The sequence below is a fragment of the Rhea americana genome, unplaced genomic scaffold (assembly GCF_003343005.1).
Source record: "Rhea americana isolate MKP2758 unplaced genomic scaffold, rheAme1 scaffold_222, whole genome shotgun sequence".
NCBI classification, from domain to species: domain Eukaryota; kingdom Metazoa; phylum Chordata; class Aves; order Rheiformes; family Rheidae; genus Rhea; species Rhea americana.
The window spans coordinates 664,212-682,089 of record NW_028186337.1 but is presented as its reverse complement, the minus strand read 5'-3'; the positions used below and the strand labels follow the sequence as shown (position 1 = coordinate 682,089).

Sequence of the window (17,878 nt, the reverse complement as noted above, 5' to 3'; positions counted from 1 at the left end):
CCCCCAGAGAAGGTCAGGAGCAAGGCACTTACTTTCGTTGTCTGGCAACTCAAGGGCTAAAGGGTTTTCAACAAACCATCGCTTCCATTTCAAGGAAACGTCACTGCATTGCTGCATGTGTCTCCTTTGGATTAACACAGGAACAAACCTGGCTGTATAGAAGAGGAGAAAATATCAATCTCAAAGCCGTATCAATCACAAAATATCAGTCTCAAAGCAGAGATGAACATTCATGGAGCAGCCTGCTTCTCCCCCCCTTTGGCCGTAGAAGGAGCCAAGGGAGACTTGCTCAGATGTAGGTGACTAATTTCCAGATACCTACAGCTAGATGCGATGCATATATCACTGCGGGGTATAGTACAATCATCCTAATAGCTGTCACAGCATTACAACCCAAAAGCACCTTTCCAGGTATTAGCATACCTTGCCCAAACCATGTCAACGGGCCATATTCTGCTGTCTGCAAATGATTTGCCAAAGGCCCAGTCATCTGCTTTTCTTTCAACAGCAAGGATCCTTAGAGTGATCAAATATTTTACTTTAGATAGGGCCCCTTAGCAAATAGCTGCTGCTTCTCTTGGGTTTTGAGATTGATGTCTGCCTTTGCAGTGATTCTCTCAATCACAAGGAAAGCAAGACCGTCACCAAACTGATGATCATGATAATCTCAGCACAGACATAAGCCTTCTGAGAGCCAGTCTCTGCTTTCCTGTGGTTTTGGCTCTGTTCCCCTCTGATTGCCTTCTCCTACTCAGATCCACAGTTCATGTAGCTTTGTGTTTCATGGTTGATTTTATGATTTAAGTGCTCCATTAAAGCTTCTCACRCAGTGAGAGAATTCAGAGCAGCTTTCTACCATGCAGATTCTCCAGTGTCCAGTAGTGCTCATGTTGCATCCTTTCCCTTAGCAGAGGCTCTAAGTAGGACTCTGTCCTCTGTCCAGCTGTCTGTTTTCATAAAGCTTGTGATAATGGCATTTTTGAGACTTGTCTCTCTGCCAAATTGGTTAAAATTTGCTAAACTAGTTCCACAGTTGTTAGGGATGACTGACAAACAGCAGATGGCGTGAGTTCCTTAGGATATTAATCTAAAAACCATCCCCAGGCAGAAAGAAGACGTGTAAGTGGATATATGGTTTATTTGCATCAGCCGTCATTTACAAAAGACAGAAACTATGTATAAGTAAACAGGTATTTATAGAAAAGGGAAAAGAAAGTATGTACATCATATGAAACAAATGCAGATAGTACAGAAGTATGTAGGACACGCAAATTAAAATAGAAATCTCACCAAAATGTTGACACAAAGGAGCAAAGCTTCAACATAAGGCACAGGGAATTCATCAGACTCCTCTTGGGAAATGATGTGATGGCACATTAAATATGGTGCCATCTGCAGCACTGTGACAACCATCCGRCCCAAGACATCTCCCATTACTTCCTGCCTAGTTTTATCAGCCCTCACTTGGTTTTCCAAAAACTCGCTCCCAAAAGCAGCTCTCTGCTGCAATCTCTCGTGCTTTTTTCCTATAATGATGTAGTGAATAGGCCAAGCCGTTTAAAATAGAAGTGCATGGGTCTTGCATAGCACTTTTCATCAAAAAATAAACAGCGACTCAAAAAAAAAAAACACTACTTTCTCTATTATCTGACACATGGATATTTGGTGATTAAATATATGCAATTTCTGGGGTTTTTTTTGTTTCTTGCAAAAAAACTAGAAAAGCTTTAACAGCACTATAATTAAGCAGTAACTTCTACAAGACTGAACTTTGTTTACTACTGAGCAGTGATTCAACAAGTTCAGCTGGGAGCCCAGTTTCAAGCATGGGAGCGGCTTCATTGAAATTAATGAATTAGTCAATGGACACAGAAAATAAGTAATCGAGTTATGGTTTTAGTTCTCTTGACATTCAAAATTCTTAAGCTAAATTTCATTCAAATTGGTGGGAGTCATTTAATTGAATCCCTTTCCTCATACATGTTAAATATTTAATCCTTTAGTGTCTTTTTCATTTTTAACACACTGAGAAACTATTTGTTTAAAAACTTAACAGTGGAGAAAAATATTTCTTAAGAAAAGCAACACCAAAAAATAAAATCAAATTCTAATATGATCAGTAACTCCTTATGGCATAGGTCAGTTCCCAAGCGAACACAACAATCTCTCTTCTTTTCTAAAATATTGTTAAAAATGCTTTACCTGGAATTCAGAATTTCCAAGATTAAAACACAAATCAGTGTTCTCATATTATCAATGAAAAGCAAGGGAAAAAAATGCCCATTTTGTCTGAAAAAGCTGTTACTGAGTTGGAACAGATTATGGAGAAGAACAATCTTTTGTTCTCTTTGTTCCAGCACTTTAGTGCAGAATTTTCTTGAAGGCCAAAAAATTCCAAATAGTTGAACTAAGTCAAAAGGAGTTGAAGTAATGTCTAAGAATCAGCACAATGATAATAATACAAAAGTATATTACTAATACAAAAGTATATTAGAGCATTTACACTGGTGAAAGCCAAATAACATCAAGATATTTAACATACAGGCTGAAAAGTTCAATGTAACAAAAGTAAAATGTGTATACAGATTTAAATGTTATCAATCAGTATTTATACGAGATATGCAGAAACAATGCCCCATCAACATTTACCYGCAACTCAACACCTCAGTACAGGTMTAGTAAATATTGTACATTCTATGCCATCAAAGAAGAAAAAAGTAAAATCCTTCTTGTAAGGTTCATGGAAACCAGATATGTAGCAACTCTTTGCTTCAGAAATCATTCTCCTGCAGTGATTARTTTCTTAATGTTGGACTGATGTTGGCAGATAGCAGATCTTTGACCGAAAGCGTTTCCACATGAAAGAACACGTTGCCCAAATTTTTATATAATATATAATTTGAGAAATGGGTAGCACCAATGGCACTAATAGTCCACRTATGGGAAAAGGACGTGAGGGAGAGCGTTTTCTATTGCTCTGGGGACTCTAAAGACTAACAGATCTATCTGACACATCACAGCCTTCTAGGTGGGCCTGATTCACCTGGATGGAGAAACAAGAGCAGCACCCCTCTCGAGGCGAGGCACGTCATCGAGAGCCGTAGCTCTGCACTGCACTGCGTTACGCCACGTAGACCCACTCGAGGGGAAGTTCCTTTTAGATGAAACTGAACCAGAAGAGGAGCTCCAAGAGYGCACCTAATGCATTTTTTTTCCACTAATGGCAGTCAGTCCACTAGGCCAGACTGGAACAGTCAAAAAATTAAACTTCGTGAAACGAGATAGTTCCTCTGCAGGACTTGTTTTTCCTCTTCAGACCTATTCCCCTTATACTGCACAATTTGCTGATGCGGATATAGCCTGTAACTCGGTCGCTGCGAGTTATATATGGCCTCTGAAGAGCCCTTGATGTCTGGGTGCTTTCCCCATACTCTGAAGTCGAAACCTCCCCTCCCGTCATTACGCTCTTCAACATCTGGAATCACTTGTGTGTTGAAGTCTATGAAGATGTCGAGGAGTCAGGCCATCCCGCCCAACAAAGGGATGCCCAGTCTTCCCCCCGCACACCTCCGCTGGGCTCTTCATTCGCGCCCCCACACCAGTCCCCGCACTGCGCTCTGCTGTTTTGAGGGGTTGCTTTCTAAGGTGGGCCAGTTCTCAGCCAGGTCGTTCTGCGACCACACAAATAACACTGCTAGTAACACGCAGCGTAACAGGGGCGCTGGCGCAGGGAAGGGAATGGCGTGGAGGTGGCAATGAAGGGCTAGGGACGAGGAGTGCTCGTGGTGGTCTACGCAGCGTTGCTGGCAAACATCAAATGCTTCTTTTCATTGATTTACCCCCTCTGCTTACCTGTTCCAAAGGTTTCTAGCATTATTACACTGATAGGGCCAATCCGCGAGTACTCAAACGCACAGCACAGAGCCTCCCCTAATATTGTACGGCACCAGCGTGGCCGTCATTGTCTTCTGATCTGGGCCTGAAGTCACAGAAAGAACCCCTTTCCCCTACGTAAGGTGGGCCAGCAGTAGAGAACTGCAGCAGAAAGGGCTCTGCATTTTTAAGGAGATTGCCCGTTTCCTTTGAAAGGCTCACCAGAAGGGTGGAACTGCTTGGTCTGTGGCTCTGCTGGTTGCAAGCAACATCAGGGTAAAGAACAAATCTTTGCAGGAGAATAGCTGTACTGAAGTAATATTTTGAAACGTTACGCCGAGAAAACAATGGAATTATCTCAAAATGGAATTCCACGCTCCCAGCACACCCCAGCCAGGGACGCTGGGTTGGCAAACACAGTGTGCAATAAAAAGCATGAATCCAAGATCTACTCCACAAGTTTTACGATCTGTCTGCTCATACCGACCACTAATACATCCGACCATCTAAACTCTTTGTGTAACAGTTAAACAAAGTAATGTTTTGCAACAAAGATTATTTTTTCTTAAAAAAAAAAAAACAGTATTTTGACTAATACTGAATCTGTTTAACAAGAACAAATTTCTTCAATAATTAAATAACTTCAAGAAGCAAACAAAATCATAAGCTATAAAGCTAAAATGGTCTCGCTGTGTAGCAACTTAAACAGTAGAAGCTTTACAATCAATTCCAAAGGTTATTAACGAAAATCTACAATCCTAGTTCATGTTTCATCTTGATGTTTTCATCAGATSAAAACAAATAGCAGAAAGAACATGTAAAGAAAAGTGAGAGGGGAAAAAAAATGATCAAAATGTGACCAATAAGGATTTTCTGAAAACGCAGAAAAGCAAGTAGCCATTTTGTCCGGGGCAAAACCAGCTGGAAAGAATAGGGAAGGAAACAGGGCAAGGCAAAAAACGAAGAAATAGGAGAGGAACARAGGCCCTCATCCTGCAAAGCTCTTGCACGCGTGCTCGACGTGAAGCAATGGTGCCACTGAAATGCCTAAAGGCAAGCTTGAATGTAAATCGTAAATGCATTGCTCGATTTGGATGAGGGAAAACAAATCAAGAGCGTGTTGCTTTCAAAAAAAAAAAAAAAAAGTTTCTCTTTAATTGCGAGCTGTCTAAGAAATCTAGAAACCTGAGCTTTCAGGCTGCCGAAGCGAACGAACACAGTGACTCTTGCCAGACTAATTGCTTTTTGACAGACCACCTCAGACTGCATGAGACCATTTGTAATCCACTGGTCCCTAATATAGCCCTTTCGAGTTTTGTGAATGCACACGCAGAGTTTTAGAGAGACCGTTTTGTCCGGGAGAGGTCACTGGTACCTGGTCCCCAAGGGTGGCCTGTGTGGACATGTTTATCCCCACTGAAAAATTGGTTTGTCCATGGAAAGCACCGGTTTAATATTGAACTAGGGAGAAAAAGACAACAGGAATGTCCTTAGGACATTTTGGGTGAGGAGCTTTCTCAAAAACTTCTTCCAAAAGCCCCCTCCCCCCAAAAAATATACCAAAAAGAAAACACAAGAAAACAGAAGTGAGCAAACAAATTGCCCCCAAAATATTATTAATAAAAAGAAAAGTAGAACTAACAATATCAAGCTATATATATATAATTCATTAAAAAAGAAGAAGAAAAAAGCACACCTACCGCCTGCAGTTCTGGTCAGGTTCTCCCCTCATCCCCCCACAAAAACGTAAAAACAAACATAAGAGTTACAAATAAAACAAGTTAATCCTTTCATCAGCCTGGTTCTTAACTGAAACAATTTCTTCTCCTGCACTTGTATTTATTGAACAAATCTTTCAGAGTTTCTTTTTTTTATTTTATTAAAAAAAAAACCCTCCAGTATGTGTTCTTTAGAGGAAAGAAAGAACAACTTTTTTTTTTCCCCTCTGTTCTTTTTACTCCCTGAAAGATTTTAAAAGTAGGCTTTCTCTGAAATGGTGAAGAGCAATGGTGAAAAGCGATGGGTGCTGGGCACAGGTCTCTCTATCAGAAGGTCAGGATTATTCCAGCTGAGCTGACAACGGGTGTTTGAATGAAGGTTACTGCACTTCTGGGACTTGTTCAGAAATTAAAGATACCACTTYGAACTTGAAATCAGCCCTTTCTCTCTGAATCATAACATGAATTGCTTATCATTTAGTTCTGCCTAATGATTTAGATAATACCATTCATTAACTGTAATAACAATGGCCCTGATTCATCGAAGTGCTTTAATATGCAAATAATATCATTAAGGCCAATGAGAATCATGCTCAGCGTTAAATGTGTTTTAGTGCTTTGGCAAACAGGATTCCCAACGCACTCAAATGAAGCAGATGCGTTATATTTGTAACATTTGTACTTAATAATTAATTGTAGCAATTTTTTTAAAACTGTATTGAAAGAACTCATGTGGAAAGACACTATAGAGTACATATGAACAGAATTTAATCTTTGGCAATGGGAACTGAGTCACAGATGTCAGATTTGTGTGGCAGTTGCTATGAAGTATCTTGAGTTGTGTATTCTGACCCTCGGATAGCTGGGAATCCTCTGCACCTTGCCAGATCTCTAGTTCCCTTCAGTGGATGTATTAAAACATGTAGCAGTGGAATTTAACCCTTGTCACCCTTATTTTCCATCTGCAGGTATGTCTGTTGAAAGGTGCCCATGAAAAAGGGCCTTCACAGGACAGCAGAATAGTTCTGGAGGGCTCCAGAAAAAATACACAGAGTTTGCATGATGGAGACCAAAGCAGAAGTACAGGAAGCTGAAAGAATTGTTCAGTGTAACCAGATTTTTTCCATACTCCTTGTTTTCCCTCTCTCCCAAGATACATTACGACTTTAAAATTTTTGCTTTTTGGAAAAAAAAAAATACAACTTACCAGGAGAAGAAAGTTAGTGATGAAAGGGTTAGAGATGGAATCATCAAAGGTATAGATGGAAGTTTGCCATCTGGTAACCAGAAATGGTAGAGTAAAAGATTTTGTCATGTCCTCTCAGAGCAGCACTCTAAACTGAACACACCAGGCTTGACTGATTTTCTAAAGATAATTGCTCAAGAAGAATTTCTTYCTTGGATCAAAGGATTCCCCCACAGAAATATTGTCTATATGTCCTGCACTCATTTTTACAGCGGCTGCTGGAAAATGAGCCTAATTCTTCATCTGAAGAGTCTGACCACAATAACAGAATGAAGTGAAAATGACCAAAGAAAGAAAATACATAAACGGTGTCATTTTCAGACTCTGCCCCAGCCTCTGCGAGAGGGCAGAAAGCAAAGCAAAAGCTGTTGGCACGCTGAGCTCCTACAGCCCCACCAGGCATCACCTGGGCACAGACTCCTGGGGCGCGCGGTTGAAGAGCTCTTCCCACGCTCCAGGGAGGGAACCGGCAAAGCATCTCCGGCAAATCTTCAGCAAGGTCCTTCTTCTCCTTTCAGCTTGCTGTCATTTCCCAAGCTTCTCCACCCTCACACTTAGCTCACTTTTTGGCTATCAGCCAAGGAGTTTGACCCTTGAAGTGGCAGACAAATGATACCATATGAAAACGGCCAGTCAAAAGTAACGGTAACCAACAGTCACAACACCCCAGGTACAGGTTTAGGCGGGATGGACCCTGAAACTAAACTGCTGGGTTTCAGGGTGGCACATACCCAGCTTCAACAGCAGGGCTTTTTTTTTTTTTCTTGAAGCACTAGGCACTGACATTTGGGAGGAGCAGCCAGCTAATCAGTCGAATCCCTCTGGTTCACAGCCTCCGATCTCACCACAGCGGCTGCCGAGACTGCTGTTCCCACAGCAATCGTACTGACTGCTCCCACAGCCCGTCGGGTTGAGACGGCCTGAAATGGGTATCTCCTGCAGTGAAACCACCAGGCTGTGGACCGCAGCAACCACAGGGAACGTTTATCACCGTTCTGCTGCCTTCAAGGTGGGCAAGTGGTTATCTTACATGTACTTTTTTCCCCCAAGCATTAAATCAGTTGTCTATGCTTTTTTTTTCCCCTGAAACTGCTACAAGCCACCTTGGGTTCCTTACCTCTCTCTCTGTGTAACCCACCCGAGGTACTGCAGTTTCTCAGTAATCAGCTGTGTGAGACACTCATGAGTCAATGCCCAACAGACACAAAGTCTCTAGAGAGGCACCATGAGATTGTCAGAACAATCTCAGGTGTTAGGCACTGTCCRTCAGTGGGTAGTGCCACAAGCTGGGCTCACAAAGGCATGTGGCTGTGCCACTCCAAATAAAGTGACAGATTCCTGGAGAAATCACGGAAATTATCTAGCCTGGTGCCCTGGAGAATTTGGTCTAAGAGCTGAGAGTCCTTCACAGCTGAAGTCTATCAATCCCTTTTGCCCAGGTGTGAGAGGGCTTGCTATTTTTCAGTTGAAAGTAGAAACAAGACTAAATTTCAAGTCAGTAGACTCTCCTCTGAAAAAAGTCAGCTTCCCAAAAGAGATTTAAGATGCTTTTTTTTTTGAATTAAGTTCATCTTTTTAAGGGAACTCAAAAGGAAACATCAAACAAGCCTCTGAAGGTCACGCATTCTGATGCCCACAGTAAGCTCTTCAGAGTCCAACAGCTGCTCTGAAGCCAAGCCACCACTGTGAGCAGAATGCTCTGAGAYAAAGAAGAGCAAGGAAATAAGGATGGATTTGCTGACCCTGTGTGTGTGCGTACCTGCACACTGCTGATGGGAAGTACCTGAGTCCTACTGGAAGTCATGGCACCAAAGTCTCTTGCCGTTTGCACTGGTGTAAATCAGGAACCCCTCTACTGCTAACAGTGGAATTACACTGGGGCAAAGCTGGAAGTAAAGAAAACCATCCTATTTTGCTCCCAATTTCTCTCCTCCCTGATTGTTTTGCTGACACAAGTCAGGTCCTTTGAAGAGCTCTGGCAATTGCATTTCAAGGTGCCCTGTGCCTCAGACAAAAGCCTTCTCTCTCACAAGTGTATCAGTTTAGAAGTAGCCCAAGAAGTTACAAACAGATTCAGAATCACCTTGAGACTCCTTTAACTCTCAGTCGCGATGTTAAGACACCATAACAGACGTATGCTTTGTTGGCATTTAGATGAAGGTAAATCCAGGCAAAGACAATTCCATGCAGTGCAATCACAAATAACGGCTACGAAGCAAAAACACACCACAGACACCAAAAGGAACAAGAGGCTTTGGTGCTTTCTTCTACAGATCCACCAGGTTTTGAGGATTAAAAACAGCCAGCATTTTTAGAAGGGGCTGGAGCATTCAAACAACCTATCTTGCATGCAAAGTGCTACCAGACCAGAGTAGGAATTCCCTGCCATTACCATCATAACCTTCCRAAAACAAAGCCGCCACCAGTAGAGATGGTGGGGGTTTTTAGTGACTGTTTTAACAGGCGATTAATTAAAACACAAGAACTGTGCAGTATAAACGCTTAAATAAGTCCTATTTGCTAAGCTTCACAACTGCAAAGCTTTGTAACAGGGATCTGGATTTTACATTAATGAGATATATTATCGAAAAAACAAAAAGAACCCCTCAGCACTCTGCAGTTAATTTTCTTACTGTGCCATTTCAGCTGCAGTACCCCAGGCATCCCATCGAAAACTTCATGAACGGAAAAGTTTAATCCAAAGGACAATGTWGGCACAAGAAGAGCTGGTTGCGAAGYGCTCATGGATTAATTTAGGTTGAAAGTTAGCAGCAGTCTCCCGGCYGGCTCAGGAAGAGCCTCCGGGAGCGGGGCAGCAGAGCTGGCGCTGCTTTTCGGCGAAGGCCCGCGCACGCCTTTCCAGCTGCGTACCACATMCTCTGTTGCCTTATTCTGATGGTCTAAAAGGCTTGGTGGAGTCAGCTGGCTAAAGGAACTGCAGGGAGTTTGGTCACGGGGCGCAGCTGAGGACGGGGTCCGGGACTCACAGCTACTGCACGGCAGGAGCTGCGGTGACAGGACCCACACGGCCACGATGCCCGGAGGGCGCTGAACTCCTTTTACAGGGGCAACATTCGCGCAAAGAGCACGATTTCAGTGGATCCTGATAACTAATGAGTTCCTGCTTTTGTTTCTCCCTGAAAATTCATGACAGCTAATTTAGGCTTGAGACATTAACGCAGGTAGGCCAAGAAGGGTAATTCGGATCTACACATGCACATTACAACGATGCGCTCCGCCGATTTGCATGCCCCTTTGGTCAGCATTAAAAGAGCCCTGTGGATTGCTTTATCGAACAAGCATTCATCAGGATAGCCTCCAGGTAACTAAGGCACATGATTAATTTTAAACGAGGCTTTCACCAAACGACTTGCAGATGTACAGCTTAGAAAGACGTTTGAGTTCCTCGCTGACCTGGGCTAGCTGTTGTGAGGGTTATTTCAGCCAAATAACTGGTAACAGGAGGTAYCGTTAGCAAGCATCAGGCGAGTTAAGAAATTCTCTTTGTATGTGATGTTGCCTTTCCTGCACAGCCAAGGAGCAGCCTCTAGAGGAACTGCCGGGACGTTGCACTTGGCTATCTGAATCCAATCTTGTTTGATAATTATTAATCACGGAATTTCTCCTTTTTTAAAAAAAGTGGCTATTGTGAATTTTTCCAGCGATACCTTTCATCATCAAAAATTATTAATATTTCAGTTTAATAAAAATGCATAATATTTTTAAATATCCTCAGATGATTCCAGCTTGAAGAACRAAAATGACCTTTAATGTATACAGGACAGATCCTCTGGGCACTTTTAATGCAATAATTTATTACGGTCCAATATTCATCATGTGTGCACAAATATCATGTAAATATTACAGCTGTACTCCATGACAAAACAAGCATAATGAAGACATAGAATTATACAGAGAATTGACAAACGAGGAGGAAGGGGGATTTAGCATTTTCTGTACAAAAAATATGCAGCCTTTTGATAATTTGTAAAATCGCATAACTTCCGGCATTTCAGAGAGGAACACTGTATAAAAATAAATATTCTATGTACAGTAACACACACAGGCCAGTCCAGGGTTAGAACCATCACTGCAAATACAAAACAAAACAAAACATAAACAAGTGTTAGCGACAATTCACTAATAATTTTGTTAGTGACAGTTCGGCGGGGCGGAAGGGCAGCGGGACAGCGTTAAAGGAGCTGGCTCCAGGGTCTCCAGTAGGMAGAGAAACTGTGCTGGCCTCCAGCAGATGACCTTCTCGCTTTCCTGGGACAATCCAGGCCGGCCCTTCACCTCCCCTTCCTTCTTCCCGCTACGGCTCGTGGACTTTGCGTTAAGGCACGCAGCAGGGAGCGAAGGTGGAGCGCCTGGAGGTCAGGAGCATCCAGCCACAGCTGAGCAGCTCCACGGAAAGCATCGTACCGAAAGCTGTATTTCAGCTCTCCTGAAAGCTGCTTATGCGTTCAGGCGTATCTCTGCCTTGCTCCCACGAGCAGCCTGCGGTACCTGGACGCCTGGCGGATGCCAGCTCCCTACATTCTGGCGATAGAGTTGACTCTGCACTATTTAGTGAAAAATCTAACTTTTGTGCTAATACTTGCCAAACACTATTTGGTCCTTTTTAGCCCATAAAACCAAGCAGCAATGTACAAACAGGATGGAGAGTTTTGCTGGCTGCTTTTCAGAGCTGTGGTCTTGGAAAACCTCTGCGTGCCTCCACACCTATTTTGCTCTCAGCCAGACTYCTAGAAAAACACCAGCCCGACCTGCAGGCTGTAGGCCAGTCACAGCATAGTCGCAACATTTCCAAGGTTATTTTACCTTATTCCAGCAGCCTTGAACTGGCAGGCCATCTTCCCCCTACAAAAGAGACAGGTGAAAGAGCACTTTAGGACACGGGAAGGAGCGCAGAGAACCAGGAAAGAAGGACAGGGTTAAGTATTACAGCTGCAACAAACCATCTGAATCGGGGTGGGAGGAATAGCGTGGAATATCTTCCTCCCCCATTTGGCGTGACCCAGGCCTCTGGCTGAAGTTACTAGCCCAGCCTGAACCAAAGGTGGGGGCTGAAGAGGTTTGATTCCTGGGGGCTAGGTGAGGAGCACGCAGGGCCCATAGGCTCGTGCACATCCTCGTCTCCTTCCGCTCAAGGAAGGTGTTTAGCCAGGCTTCCCTTAAGGAGAGGGGCGAGCACAAGAGCTCCCATTCAACCAGAAAAACATTGCAGGAAGTTGGCAGGGGCAGGCGTGAGATGGCTGGTTTATGTTGTCATGCTTGTCTCCAAAGCGTAGCGCTGAGCGAACTGTTGTGCCTGGCATGAGACGGCCAAGCAAATCCCAGATGCAGCACTAACCTTGGGACCCGAGGAGGCTCTGGAAAAAATCACATGCATTTCCTTTCTGCCCTGTTAAAGAGCCCTGCACTTTACCATTAAAAAGTTAATTTATCTTGGCTCTCCAAGGAGATTGTCTTAGGCCTCCTGCAGTCAGGGACAAGAGCAGAAGCCCCCGTGCAGCGACTCAGGCTGCCAAGAGCCGAGTCGCCCTTCTGCTGGTTACAGAAGCAGCTTAGGCAGACGATGGTTCTCGCTCAGGCACCTCAGTTAAGTACCTGCCTAAAGACGGAATAAACGCAAGTCGGACCAACTGCGTTTCAAGGCAGCCGTGCTCACGCCAGCCTGGCTGTACTGCCCTCCTTACTTCCGAATAGGCGCGTCCCTKAAGAGATCCCTCCCGTGAGCTCTCCCAGGGCATGAGTCACGCCTGGGACCTCTGGGATGTCCTGTTCCTCCGCAGCAGGGGAAAAACACTGTCACTGGGCATTTGCTAGAAAAGCACGTGTTACGCCGGAGTCTAGGACACGGCTCCTCTGTTCATCTTACTACAGTCGCAGGGTTTCTGCTCAGCTCGAGCTCGGCCAGGCAAGGCAGACGCACGCCGCTGCCTTGTCAGCCGAGTCCCTGCTGCTGCTCCCCAAGAAATGGGGAAGGCAGTAAGGAGCTGGGATCGGCCACAGGCACGTGGGACACGTACGGGTCACAGACCTCGTCAGGACYGGGTAAACCACGGTCCGGGTCTGGAGGATAGTTGGCATTTGTCTGTCCCACTCTAGGTTAGCCCCCGTTTGCAGCAGGGCTGCTGCCTTTTCGATGTCAGTTCCTCYGCCATAGCATTTCTAATCCAACAAGATGGGACAGAGGGAGGTAATTCTGGCCCCTAGGACCATGTGGTTCTGTGATTCTTGCTGAAAACAAAGCCATCTGCTTTGTGCCAGCAGCGAGGATTGCAGATGTTCGGTTTGGTGCTCTGAGAGGCTTTGGCAAAACCCTGAGGCACCGTTCCCCAAAAGGCTGCACCGAGATCGTGATGGGAGAAATTTCTGTGCCTATCCCCTTCAATGAGCAAAATGCAGACAAAGGACTCTGATGCTGGAGAACAGACTTCCTTCTGCTTTAAAAAAATATCTGCTAGGCTGTTGCTGTTCCCCAAGGGAGCTCAACTGCAGGTAGCGACATTACAGGAAGCATGATGCAGGCCCGCTTCTTCAGTTAAATGACTCAGTTTTCACTTCCCCAAGTACTGCATGAGAAATCTGCAGAGCATATCGTCTCACTTGAGAAGGGGAGAGGAAGAAGAAAGCAGAGAAGCAAATGCATAGTAATACACTGAGAGAAGCTATTTACACGAGATACGTCTTCAAGGGACTGATGAACTGAATATTGCCACGATGCTATAACCACATTGCTTTTCTGAAAGCGTTTCTTGGAGCATGGTCTCCTGGTGGTATTTCCTCCCAGATCATCCCCTACCACCACCACCTCACCTTCCACTGTGCAGAAACAGAGTTACGGGTTAACCACTGGGTAAATGGTGGCATTCCCATCGGTACACTGGTGGTGGTAGGAGTGACTGGTGCAGTGCATTGCAGGAAGAAATGGAAAGTTAGGTGTGTGAAGGAACAYGGGGCCAGAGAGTTACGGTTTAGGGATCAAAGGAAGACCAGGGTCACAAGGAAGTGTTTGTTGCAGGCTAATTTGCAGAGAACGGAAACACGGAGTGCTTATTAGTACCAAGTACGTCAGTGCACATATCAATCCACATATCTCAGATTTACAAAGCATTAGTTCATGGACTCTGTTTAAGTTATGAGCATGGATGTGTCAGTGGGATGCTAAGCTTTCAACCTAGTTGGATCAAAAAACATGCTTATTCAAGTTCCCAAGCTGGCTTGCATGCCAGAACACTACATATATAAAATGGCATCTCTATTTCACCACATTTTCTGGCAAGTTTCCCTYAACAAAAATAGGTATGAAAATAGGTTTCCATTCTAATGTGGCCATGCAGCACAAATCCTATTAGAGAGTAGGGACAAAAAAAAGATAGACAGTGTATATGGGGCACTGGCAGAATCTTTACACCTGTAAAGTTAGGTGCTTTGTGTAGCCAAAAAGCTGTTCCATAGAACCTGACTGTTATTAGTGGGAGGTGAAATGCATGGCTCAGCCGTTCTCCTTACACTGCTCTGGGCAAGTACAATTTCACCTGTGGCATTGGGAGGAGAGTTTCTTTACATTACCCAGAAGTTACAGAGCAGCAACAGTGACTTTGCAAGCAGTCAGCATTGCCGGATGGGCAGTCACTCATCCCAAGGAGAAAATGAAAACACATATAAGGAGAGAATGCTGGAAGGAACGACAACGTTAGCTCTTCGCAGCGGCCAAATAGCAGAAGACTTCTAACGGCAACTTCGGGCTAATTTTCTCAGGAAACTAACAAAAAAGCCCTTCCAGATGAAATGTCATTTTTTCTTGGGACATATTTTTACAGCTAGCTAAATGAACCAGCTGAAATCATATCCTTTGCAGATGGCATCAAACACATCTAAGTGAGCACAAGGAGTGGCACGACCCAGACATAAGTGCCAGCAAACCTAGGCATGCCACATGTCAAGCAGGGCTCGGGAGGGCAGGACAGCACGAGCTGCAATGCATTATGAAGCTGTCAAGCCAGCTGTAGCTAGCAAGAGCCTCAACTGTACGCTGCATCTCTGCAGAGTATCTCAGCGTAAATGACTAAATTGGTGATGTGATACTTAGAAATCAGCTGAGGCAATTTGTTCCCGACTACCTTCGTCCTGCCACAGTTGGGTTAGACGGGACACTAATGTGATAATCTTCTTTTAATACCTGCATAAGATGGATATCAGGAAACAGTCAATTCCAAATTCAAGTTTTTCCAATACTGTTTTGCTTCCTGGGGAGAGCCACAAGTAGGAACTGTCTGGTGGGAACATAGGTATTAAAGCATCCAATGAGATGTTTCTCGTGGCCTCACCAGCAGTGTAACTATCCTTTTACTCAGTGTCCTTTAAAACATCCAGGGTGACTGAAGCAACACAGAGAGGTGTCAGACTGTRCCAGCTGCCTACAAGCGCTTGCAAATAGAGCAAAGGACGAGCGTAAGCATTTTAGTCCCCTGCTGGAAAGCCAAGCCACCGCAGAGGCAGGTGTTCAGGCACGAAAGCTCTGAAAGCGAGCRCAAAGGAAGAAATGAGGCAGTGTTCAGTAAATCCTCACTCCTCCTCCATTTCCCCCACCYACACCCCAAAGCAACACAGAGAGCGGCTGGGAGTCACCACATGCGGGTAGGGACCGTCCTCGGACAAAAGCAGCACGAGCAGAGTAGGACGGAGACAGGAAAGGAAGGAACTGCCAGATGTTTCCAGGGYGTGCAGCTATCTGGAGGCAGCAAGCTCAAAGCAACCAGAAACGTGCAGGAAAGGGAAGGTATGCCATACCAACGGGCATGGGGCATCCAGCCCGTCCAGCCCAGGTAACCCCGGCTCCCCCTTCTCGCCTTTAAAGCCTCGGAGGCCCTGTTTATGAAATCAACCACTATCGTTATTTAGTGAACGCCAGCCGCTTCCGTGCCATGGGAGGAGAGCGCGGTCGGGTCCTGGGACTGTCGCAGGGCGCTCTGGCTGCATACCCAGAATACAGGTGGCTGCTGTTTTCAGTTTTGGTTTATCTGCAGACCCAGCAGTAGCAGTTTCCTTTCTGTTTTCCTATACTCTACAAGCCAAGAGATACCTTGCCAGCCGAGTTGAACCTGGAGGATAGGAACGGTGCTTCCTCRCTTTTGGGACCACCTGCTGTCCCTATCCTCACGAGGGCACCCGGCAGTCAAGCTCCTGGATGCACAGCATACGAGTGCTCCTGGGATTCGTGGCCATGCTACAGATCTTTTGCAGTGGACTCACTGCCACTTACTGGTTTAGACAAAAGTTTTTTTACATATTCATAAACATTCATTTGTCTAGATTTATAGACAAAATAATTAACAAATACATCCCATTTAAAATAACTGGGATTTGTTTTCCTTCTGGGTACCGTGGCTTGAGCGCCCTGTGTCATTCTCAGGAGATCACATCAGCTGGCCATCGTGTCCAAGGCAACAAAAACAGCATTCAGGCTTCGCCGCGTTACGTAGACATGGTAACAGTACACATTTCCAGAGAAGAGCCAGAACTAGCAGCAAGGGAGGACCAGGGCTCCATCTGCAAAGGAGAAAGCCCCGGGCTCCCAGCACATGGCGCTCAGCCATGTACCCCAAACCTTTGTGAGCTTCTGAAGAGGAAGGAATATAACCATGGTCACCCAACAGCCTGGTTGCTCAAGGGATCGGTGGCTTGCCACTGCAGAAAGCAGCCTTGCTGCAGACGGCAGTGGGAACCAGCCTGCGCCTCATCCAAGTGTTGTTCTTTTGCAAGACCATTATTTGTGTTATGATTTCCTTCTTTCTTCCCCATCAACAAATCTTAAAGCAATACATTAGATAAAACAGAACATACCAACGGACAGGGTGCATCTAATCCAGGCGCTCCTTGGTCTCCCTTATCCCCTTTAGACCCTCTAGAGCCTTTCTTGCCCCTCTCCCCCTGTAAATAATAGTTTAGTCCAAGAAAAAAAAAGAACATACAAAAGCTTTAGGATCATCCATTTCAAACACATGTCAGCAATAGTTTAAAAAAAATGATAAACATTTAGGAAACATCTTAAAAGGAGAGAAATCTTCATTCATTCAAGATGCTCTTAAGAGAGAGCTGTGTGTGGAGCTGCTGACCTTCTCACTTAGCTGTACAAACACGACCCCTCGCCAAGCCTGCACTGATAGACTAAGGCGTGCGCATCAAAGGGATTGCGAGCGCCTCTGAACTTCRTGGAGGGGCCTAGAGTTGGCCAACAGAGCAGCGTTGGTGGCTCCGGTGGTGGCACCCTTGTCAGGAGACTACTTCTCTCTACGAGGAGCTTGGAGAGCCCCAGAAGGGTTCACCCTGCACTCACGCGAGGGGGGAAACGCTCCTCCAGAGGCGGCGAGGCCTCGTCTTGCCCTCCGGCTGGGCTGCTCGGAGGGTCCCTCCGCCGCCCCAGGGGCGCTAGCCCCGAGCTGCGGGCCAGCGGCTCGTCTCCAGCCCCCCCTCCTTCGGCGGGGGCGGCGATGCACCGCAGGGGGTTCGTATCGACCCTGCCTGCATCGCCGCCAGGGCTTCCGGCGTAGCACGCGGGAGGAACTCAAAGCTGCCGAGCACAAAACGGGGAGAAGGGGCTGCTACACAAGGAGCTGGATTTCGGGTCCTTGCGGGGAGGGTGAAAGGAATTAAGGAATAGATTGAGGCAGCACAGGTTGCTGTTTCTTCTCTTAAAAAAAAAATGTTAAACTCAAAGCTGGCAAGAGAAATGGATGGGAAAGGAGAGACAATAAGGAGAAATCACCCAGAACCAAGCACTGGAGCAGAAAGGATAATCCAGGAAAATGCGGCGTGGGTTGCTCTGCGGGGAGGAGGAAGGAACCGGGAAGAAAGGCGGAAGAGGAGGAAGGGATAAAGGGGACAAAGGTGGACCTGTAGGAGCAAGGAAGACACACACATACACACACACGAGAGAAAAAATACAGGCATTAAAACAAGAGCGAAGACGTCAGCTTGACAGCGCACGTTCAGCCTTGGCCCTTTTTCAGCTGGGGCGCCCGGGAGGCTG

The 17,878-nt window shown here is 45.5% G+C and overlaps 1 protein-coding gene across 1 annotated transcript in view; it reads right to left on the bottom strand.

The window, feature by feature from the left end:
• Positions 1–10,635: 10,635 nt before the first annotated feature.
• The window catches only part of COL13A1 (collagen type XIII alpha 1 chain), a 60,290-nt gene continuing 53,047 nt past the window's right edge, over positions 10,636–17,878 (bottom strand). Inside the window, exons 41-43 of the mRNA XM_085305587.1 lie at positions 16,693–16,779; positions 11,662–11,700; positions 10,636–10,927 (exon numbers count right to left, since the gene is read on the bottom strand). Coding sequence (XP_085161713.1) covers positions 10,925–10,927; positions 11,662–11,700; positions 16,693–16,779 — 129 coding nt within the window. The 3' untranslated portion in view covers positions 10,636–10,924. The remainder of the gene's footprint in view (positions 10,928–11,661; positions 11,701–16,692; positions 16,780–17,878) is intronic.